The sequence below is a fragment of the Centruroides vittatus genome, unplaced genomic scaffold (assembly GCF_030686945.1).
Source record: "Centruroides vittatus isolate TY-2023 unplaced genomic scaffold, ASM3068694v2 contig_1787, whole genome shotgun sequence".
In the NCBI taxonomy this organism is placed as follows: domain Eukaryota; kingdom Metazoa; phylum Arthropoda; class Arachnida; order Scorpiones; family Buthidae; genus Centruroides; species Centruroides vittatus.
Window position 1 is genome coordinate 96,926 of NW_027121094.1, and position 9,661 is coordinate 106,586.

The following is a 9,661-nucleotide window of genomic DNA, read 5'->3' on the forward strand; positions in this document are numbered from 1 at the left end:
CGAGTTTATAACAACACAAGCAAAGTTAAGTATTTGTATTTCTTTAATATACAGTTGTAAAAAAAGGTAAAATAAAATGTAATACTCCACATTTGAAATAAACACATTTATTAATATTAAAAATTACAATTTATTAACAAAACAATATCCTAATATGTTAAATATATTAGTATATACAATGAGTTATATATGCTAAGATACATATCATTTCAAAATCAAGAAAATTTAGAACTCAATGTAACATGAAAATAAACATGGTTTTTTAATATTGCATTAATATTTAAATACATGCATTACATAAAATAACTATATTTAATTACATTGTATAATTAACAAAACATCTAATGCACTATGCTTTTAAGATAAAATTAATGTTAACTTTAATAATTACAAATATAAATTCAGTTAATTTGATTATAATTTTACAGCTTGAGGATGTTTTCTGAGATTGGTAATCAGTTATCATTTTAACAAGATTATTCAATGTAATTTTACAACCTAAATAGTTTGTTTTTTAGTCAAATTTGCAAAGACATTCATAAAAAGATTATGTGGTGATAGAGATAAATATTGATTAAATTGAATATTACTAATCTTATGCACAATTGATAACTGATGTTTTGTACTTAAAAATGTGTCCTAAAATTTATTAATTATTGTTTGCAATGTGAACCACAAAGCATATTGCAATAGTAGTACATTCGGTAAGCAAAGTTGATTTTCCTCCATTTGGATGAAAAATTAATTCATTAGGTATTGAACTGTTGCTAATTCTGACAAATGATACATTTCATTTTCATTAATTCTTTTTTCACTGTACAGCTTACAATATAGGTTAAAATTGGTAACATAGATTCAGGTACATTTTGGAAGGAAAATACATTCTAAAATACTGTATAAAATGGATCTATTAACAGAACTTTTAAAGCTTTCTTTGCAAGGTAATACTGTTTTGAACTGAATATCATGAACATTATATGATAAAATTACGAAGCTTTTAAATCTTAATTTTTTTTCACTTTATAACAACTATGTGCAACTGATATAATAAGTAGACCCACTTAACTGCCTGTAACATCCAAATCATTCTTATATTTTATCATTCTGAAACTTTGATAACAGAAGATTGCATGTATGTTTGATAATTACAATTTAGACCATCAGTTTTACAAAGGCCTCATTTGTGATAATTAATGCCTGAAATGTTTGAGATGTTAATGTGTCCGATACAGGCAATGTTAATTTCCACTTTTTCAGCCATAAAATCATCTGACTAAGAAAAACAATTTGTAAAGTATTTGTTTTTTCTATTCTTTATCATTAAATCTACTTTCAGTATTACTATCTGTAACACTTAACTTACACATCAGTTTTCTTATATTCCTTGGATGGGAACATTCACTTTGATACAAAGCATTATATGCAGAAGATGAATGAATGTAACTTATAGCAGCAAGTGTAAGTGTGTTTCCATAATATCTCCTATTATTACGTTTTTCAACTAATTCGAGCAATTTCGACTGAAAAACAAACTTTATATGTTGTAAAATTATCTCGAATAATCTTATTAAAATGATAAGTGATTTCCAATCTCAGAAAACATCCTCAAGCTGTAAAATTATAATCAAATTAACCGAATTTATATTTGTAATTATTAAAGTTAACATTAATTTTATCTTAAAAGCATAGTGCATTAGATGTTTCATTAATTGTACAATGTAATTAAATATAGTTACTTTATGTAATGTATGTATTTAAATATTAATGCAATATTAAAAAACCATGTTTATTTTTATGTTACATTGAGTTCTAAATTTTCTTGATTTTGAAATGATATGTATCTTAGCCTAGGTATATATATCTTGTAATCGTAATAACTCATTGTTAATGCTGAAACATTACAATTTATTAGAAAAACAATTGTGTAAAGTATATGATATGAGATATTCTCGTGTAAGTAATTTTTCTAGAATATTTACTGTAACACCACATTATACTGCTAGATAGACTAGTAGCACTAAGTTGGTCACGTGATTTACCAATGTTTCGACCGCGCCCAGACCTATCTTTCTTCTTGGCCTCGTAAATGATGTCACTGTAACGTAAGTGCAATCACCGATCTGAAACCGATAAAACATTTATTCTATAGCTAATATTTCCACAAAATAAGTAGCCTATACTTTCCATCAAAACATAAAGAAATATAACCAAAATTTCATCTGGATTGGACAAAAATTGCAGGAGTTATAAGGAATTCACACACACACACACACACAGACAATAGCTTTTATATTATTAAAATATTTTTTCAATAAACAATTATGCATTGCTTAAGTAAAAAAATTTATTTTCAAGTACAGTAAAACCTGTGTAACCAGAAGCGCACGGTGCCAAGTTATTTCCATTTTAGGCAGGTTTTACTATTAAAATCTTTTTAAAATTTTTGTTTTGTAAACTGAATATTGTTCTTGAGATTTTTTTTCCCTCTAACTTTCCAATTGTGAGTTTATTCAAAACTTCTTCCAGAAAATCGAATTTTCTAATGAAAAATGTTTTTATTTTTCAAACAGAACGTTCTAGAAGCTTTTCTATACGAGTTTGCTCCAGAATTACAGATGAATAATAAAGTTTGAATATAAAATATATTTTGTAAGAATATGTATATCATTGTAATAATATAAATTATTGCTGGATGATTTTCTCAAAGAATTATTTTGTATTTAGTGTATTGTATGTACTGTATATTTTTCATTGTATAAATGTGATCGATTATACGACGTACCGGTAAATCGAGGTGCTTCCACAAATTTCCGTACTTAAAAAATATCGATATGGGTGCCAATGTTTTTTAAACCTGTTGTCACGTATCGTGTCATTTTAATATATAAATTAATTATAAATATTTATGATTTTCTAAATAAATATTAAGATTTTTGAAAGGTAATAAATTTATAATTTTTTTCATTTATAAATGCAGTAGTAATGCTGTAAGAAACAAGAGATTACTGCCCCGTAACAACAAAACATCCGACAAACGTAAAATAAACAATTAAACATTATATAACATGTTAGAGAAAATAGTAAAAAAAAAACATGGCCGACGTTATTTAACATTTAATAAATATAAAATGTAAAAATACAGCACATTCACAAAGAATAAAATCCTTTGTCTTTGCTTTTCCTTAATCTTGTTTTCATTTTTTGCATGTTTTATTGTGGAGGCAGTAGCCTACAAAAGAAGGTCACCTCCATACTTTTTGTAAATTTTAATGGACTACTGTTGGTGTGCAATGACGGAAAGGGAAAGCAAAGGTTTTTATTTTTTGCTGAATGCACTGTGTTTTTACATTTTATATTTATTATATAACATGTTTTTACATGTATAAAAAGATAGATTTTGTGTGTGTAAACTGGTCAGGGTGGCAGCATACCGCTCTGGAGGACTCAGGATCGAATCCGGATGGGTCGAAAAAGCATAGGAATTTTTCAGGTTGTGGTCCCTCCAGATATGTTGAGGCCCATTTCTCATCATCTGGCTACCCAATTATGGGCTTGGCCGAACCCATAACGCACCTGCTAAGAGACCCTCTAAAAGCAGTGCCCACAGGACAGTTTAAAAAAAATATGTAAAGATGCCAAAAAATTAAAAAAACCTTAGAAAATGGGAAAAAAGAAAGTAGAGGAATTATGAAGAGAATTCTCGAGAAGATGGACAATAAAATCAAGTACACGACATTCCTTTGAAGATACCGATAAGTCAGTGATATCTTTGAATATGCCCCATATTCAAAACCAACTACCACCAGTGATAGTTTGTGGTTGCTTTGCACCTCGCCAATGGACAAGCCACATGGAGTTTGGGTTTTCTTCACATTAGTAGCATCTAAATGGAGCCCATAGAAAGTCCACCTCGGCAGATCTCCCACATCACATTGCCATAACTAAATAAACCAAACGATACAATTCATGTCTGATGGAAGGATAATGGATCAGAATTTAATATCTTAAACATAGCTACATCCAAATTAAAATGTAGAATAGTCAGCTGTTTGTAAATAAGCACTAAAAAGCAAATGACTTGATGACAGCCTTGAAAAATTCAACTGCCAGAAAAAATGGGGCACGTAGGGCACGCCGATTTTATTCTGGCAACATTAGGGAAAGATGGAGTGGAAAAGATTACTTTTATCACTAAACCAATGAGCATTTTGTAAAATATATCAAGAAAATTTTAGACTTAAAATTACATTAAATTTCTTAAATATTAACTAATATAAAAAGCAAGCAAAAATTAATGCCTAGTTTTCTAAATTAATATCGCTAATTAAGAAATAACAATAACTGAAGCACACAATCACTTTAACTTGTAAATGAACACATACTTCAAAAAATCTATTTCCTGATTCGCTAACCAGGAAAAGGAAGTACTGTATTAACCATAATAATACCTATTAATTCTTTTATCTATCCTATTCAAACAATATTCATTTTCGTCCTTCACTTTGATGGTATGTCATAAATTGAGATTACGTTTAAGGAATAGTTTTAGTTAGAGATGTTAACCAAAACGAGCGATCATTAATTGTGAGATTAAAAATTGCAGCCCGGCATTGTGACAATCTTAAATAGTATCCTTTCCATCTCAAATTAGTAGTGTCTTGTCCCTGTACATCACACTTTTTCTTTAACAATCATCTATTAACTACTTTCAGAAGAAAACTTTTGAATTGAAATAATGTGACTTCTGGTGCAAACTGAAAGTTCACATACAGTTGATCGGGGCCTGTCCCTAAGGTTTCCATATCTGGTCTCGGATTTCATTATCTAATTCCATTCTTGAGATTAAGGAATGACAGACGGATGGACAACAGTGGGAATTTATAAGTCTACAATTTTTTTCAAATTGCAGCCCATTGACATAAATCAATCGTGCCATACAATTAATTTTGAAAACAGACAAACCTTAAATTAGGGGTCATGCAACGTTCTAAATTGTCGCGGTATCTCCATATAAAGCAAAAAGATGAGAACAAAACACATGGAATGATTTGTTTCATGACAAGCAGTCAACCAAGGTGTCTTACATTGTTATTCAATTGTGACCTTGCAATCATCAGCTATTGAACAGTGTTTGATACCGATTGAATCACAATGTACGAGATTTGATTTTCAGGAAAATAAGTATATGAAAAAATGCATTAAAGCTTAAAATGTTGGCTAGTCAAATTACTTCCATTGCTTTCCTCCACATATACATTTGTGCATTGCCATTCAAATGCAATTTTCTTAAAAATTTTATTTTATATAAAATTTCTATTTAAAAGTTTTTACGTTATGGATGAAAATTTGAATCTGTTTCAACCACTATAACTTAAAATTGGATGGAAGCATATTCTGTACACATCAATTTTATCTTAAATGATATTGATACTCTCTTGTAACAAAATTTGAGAAAATCAACTTGTCAGGTATCAAATATTGAAAAGATGAAAAATTCAAACTTGTATCATTTGTTTGGCTAAATGACTCAAATGAAAGTGTAAGTGTACTGTACATTCAATTGTCGATTAAAGCCGAAAAAAAAGTGATTTTAGTTTAATACACAAAATCAGTAGATTTAACATTAAATAAAAATACTGTATATAAGCACTAAATGTTTTATAATTAATATATGTTCAGTGCATTTTTAGGAATTATATATTTTAAACTAAAACAGTAAAATTTTAACATCATTCACATTTTATTAACAGCAGTATCATTGTTTTATTACAGTATATACTTTTTGAAACTCTTAAGTATAAAAGTGTAACCAGAAATTTCATTGCATGTAAAGTGAAAATCAGAATAAGTTTTGATTGAGAATTTTTATGATTGAACACCTGATTAAATACTGTTTAATAAAATGAAAAATTTCCATCAGTAACTAATTTTCTTCATATATCCAATTATCGATGGCAGGTTGCCAATTATTAAGTTCCTTATTGGTGAACCATAGACTGATTTCTTTTTCTGCACTCGGAACAGAATCGCTTCCATGAATGATGTTTCTATTAAATACAAGATGATTTTAGTATAGAATGTATTAATAACACGTAAATTTATTTTAAAAAATTAAGAATACTATTCAATACCTTCCGACTTGAATGCAGAGATCACCACGAATTGTTCCTGGATTAGATTCCATTGGATTAGTTGCACCGATCATATCTCTTGCTGTCTTAACAACATTTAATCCTTCCCAAACCTATAATACAAATTGAATTGATTGATTTACAGAATTTATAAATTTTTTTTTTTGGTACTTTAAATTTCAATCTTTCTGTAATCTAGGATTTCAATAATCTAGCTTGCTAGTATTCTGTAAATTAGGAATTTGGACTCGTGGGATTTCTACCGGCAACCTTTAGTCAGTGTACTAAAGGTTAGAAATACCATCTTTACCTCGGAGAGCAGTCATGCATGTCAGTAAGTGTTGAAAGATTGACTGTAAGATCAAGAAAAATGATTAATTTTGTTAGTGTTTGTGGGTACACCTACAGCAAATGTCTGCACTGTTCAGATCGCATATAACTTATCAAATCTAGCAAAAGTACAAAAATGTCTGATAATCCGGTATTTCTGATAATTTGGTATGATTATGGTCCCATAGGTGCCGGATTAACAAACTTCTGTTGTACAGCATAACACCAAACAAATGTCTATTGTAATTCTTTTATTGACAATTTAAAAAATTATCAATAAAAGAGAAGGGTAAATGTTTACATAGGTAGTCCCTGTGGCGGCACTTACGGTCGCCATTTTGTTTGTGAACACATCCACAAACAAGATGGTGACCGGCACGGCTAACTACACCTGCATTCAAACAAAACAAATTTTTATAAATATTAAAGTTTTCTACATTTTTTTTTATATTTTAAAAATTAAATCTTACCATTGGAACCACTGGACCCATTTGCATATACTTTACTAACCCATTAAAAAATGGACGACCAGCAAGATCCGAATAGTGCTTCCTAAGCAAATCATCGTCGGCCTGGAAAAACATATTTAATAATTTACAAATTATTATTTTTAAAAATTTAATGTATAATGATAATAATTGTTTTATTGTATTAAAGGCAACCTTGTTACAGGGGAGAAGCCTAATTTATTTTTATAGCTAGTTAGTTTTTAGTTACAAGGTTTAACTTCCTTACCAATGAAAAATTATTTTGATCATAAGTTCAGTCTTTAAAAATGTTCTTCATGCATTATTTTCTCTTTTGTTAGAAAGTTTAAGATCTCACAATAAACTTCACCTGACAAACTTAGAATATGTAATTTAGTAAAGATTCTGTAAGAGATGTAAATTGAATTCCTTATCAAATTTTATAAATTTAAACTCTCCCAATTGACTATTTGAAACCTAATAATTTTAGTGATTTTTAAATTTAGGAAATTTTTCTTTTACTTGCACTATTTTGAACAGCTGTGTTAAAAAATTTGATACTTGGACATTATTTTACCCAAAAATTTAATAAGAGAATAGCCTATTAATAAAGAAGAAAATAATACATTAAGATCTATGTCATTATCATCAATCAATTGGGTATTGTTCTATTGTTCCATTCTCTCTCCTACTACAAAATGTTTATAGTTTTTGTTCAGATGCTTTCATTTCTATTGAGTTGAATGAAAACCGTTAGAGTATACTTGTGCATTCTTGTATTCAATCTACTTGTTTTGTTTCCATTTTTCTTTTGTTAAGGACAAATGAAAGAGGTCTCTAGTCATGATGCTCCATTGGCCTACAAGATCATTAATCAAAAAACTGTTTACTTGTAATATATTATGTAGAAAAAAAAAGTAAAATACAGTTCCGAACAAGGGATTTGGACCCTCCCAAACTCAAAACCCCTAGATGCTGAAAAAAGTCAAACCACATCTCCGATCGTGGCCCTCGGCGAGATATTTGCTTCAAGTTTTTGTCCCAGCCGCCCGTTGAAAATGTAATAGTCTTACTGGAGCGTGCAGCACGACTCGGATCACACTTCGGTGCAGTGACGTTTCTCGCGTTTTATGAGCTTTAGCCATTTCTAGTAAAGTGAAAAAACAGTTGATTTTTAACATTGTTTTAAGAAATAGTTCTGGATTTTTTTCACCTTTAAACTAAATTAAAATTTTATTCCATTTTTTGTGTCTTCAAAATTCCAGATAGACTGATTTTACGGGTTATATCTCGCAAAGGGTGACACGAAGAGGTACGGTTCCTTTGACTTTTTTCTCCTATGGGTATGCTCTACAGATCTCTGATAAGATCCCAACCGTCTTGTTCGGCACTCGAATCGAGCCATTTTCACACAGTAAGAAGTGGAAGGGATTGGTAGACGGCCAGCTATAACTCAATTTAAGCAGTCTGCGAGTCACATAACCAAGAACTGCTTTAAATAAGTTACAAATTCAATTGAATTCAGCCTTCCATAAATAATACATTAAACAAAAAGAATGAACTATTTTGATACTTTTCCAGTTTGGTAGACTTCAGGACTTGCATAATGCAATTTACAAATGCAATTTACAAATTCACTTTTAATTGAAAATTAAAAGTTTAAGAAAATCATTTTACTTTTATAAATATATAAAATTGATGGATTCAGAAATTTCATATAATTAAAATAATTATAAAGTTTTAAATTTGTTAGAAACTACCAGAAGGGGACGCTAGTGCGCTTCCGACGTACCACGCCGGCCACCATTAATTTAATGAATCAATTTCCTGCTTATTTTTTTGTCACGTTACAATTTCAATTATCTTCGCTCCGAATGAATTTACTCGACTCAAATCGCAGAATGATAAATAATTATGTAAATTAAGATTCAATTCACTGTCGTTTCTATTAAAATGTTCTTATTTGAGTACATTAAAAGTCGATTTTATATTTAATTCATTCTCTTCATCCATAACAATAAATCATTAGCAAAATTCAGGAAGAAATTTAACAAAATGGAAAGAATTTCCGACGATGAATCACCGGCTTACCTGCATAAATTTCATTGCCACCAATTTAAATCCTTTTTGTTCAAATCTTTGAATGATCTGACCTATTAATCCTCTTTGAACGCCATCGGGCTTCACCATAACGAAAGTTCTTTCTCTATTTGCGGCCATAATCGGAGAAAACCAAGAAAACAAGGCAAGGATCGTACCAACCACCATACACTCACACGTCCCAAAATGGCGACAAGGTGCCAAGAGAAAGACGTGAATTCCGCATTATTGAGCATGCGCAAACAACGTGTACACGTCGACAACAGCTAGAGGACGTTTCGCTTCAATAATCTCATTAATAAAAATTATAATACATATAAAGCGGCAATTGTCATCAATTTTTGAAACTAATTAATATTACTATATTAATTTTAATGTGATAAATATAACTATTTACGATATATACCAGTTATGTGTGTGTATATTATTTATAAAGTTGTGTTTTGTAATTATTTTAATTAATTTCCTACAAAGCATATTTATTTATTTACTTGTTTTATTAATATAACAAATGTCAATTAAAATGTTAATAATAGTCCATTAACCACATTTTATAATAATTTGTGTTTATACTTTTTTCATTCTTCCTGTATTGAAGGCATTACTAGTCTTTTCGTCATCGCATGAATTCGG

At 29.5% G+C, this 9,661-nt stretch overlaps 2 protein-coding genes across 2 annotated transcripts in view; one reads left to right on the top strand and one right to left on the bottom strand.

The window, feature by feature from the left end:
• Positions 1 to 2,709, top strand: part of snz (snazarus) — a 53,713-nt gene extending 51,004 nt beyond the window's left edge. Inside the window, exon 21 of the mRNA XM_067263580.1 lies at positions 2,571 to 2,709. Within this exon, the coding sequence (XP_067119681.1) occupies positions 2,571 to 2,633 (63 nt within the window). The 3' untranslated portion in view covers positions 2,634 to 2,709. The remainder of the gene's footprint in view (positions 1 to 2,570) is intronic.
• A 3,012-nt stretch (positions 2,710 to 5,721) lies between these two features.
• Positions 5,722 to 9,251, bottom strand: awd (nucleoside diphosphate kinase). The gene is made up of 4 exons (XM_067263585.1): positions 9,020 to 9,251; positions 6,932 to 7,033; positions 6,132 to 6,244; positions 5,722 to 6,047 (listed from the first exon to the last, which is right to left on the bottom strand). The coding sequence occupies exons 1-4, from the start codon at positions 9,194 to 9,196 to the stop codon at positions 5,924 to 5,926; spliced, it is 516 nt and encodes a 171-aa protein (XP_067119686.1). The 5' UTR covers positions 9,197 to 9,251; the 3' UTR covers positions 5,722 to 5,923.
• Between the last annotated feature and the right edge of the window lie 410 nt (positions 9,252 to 9,661).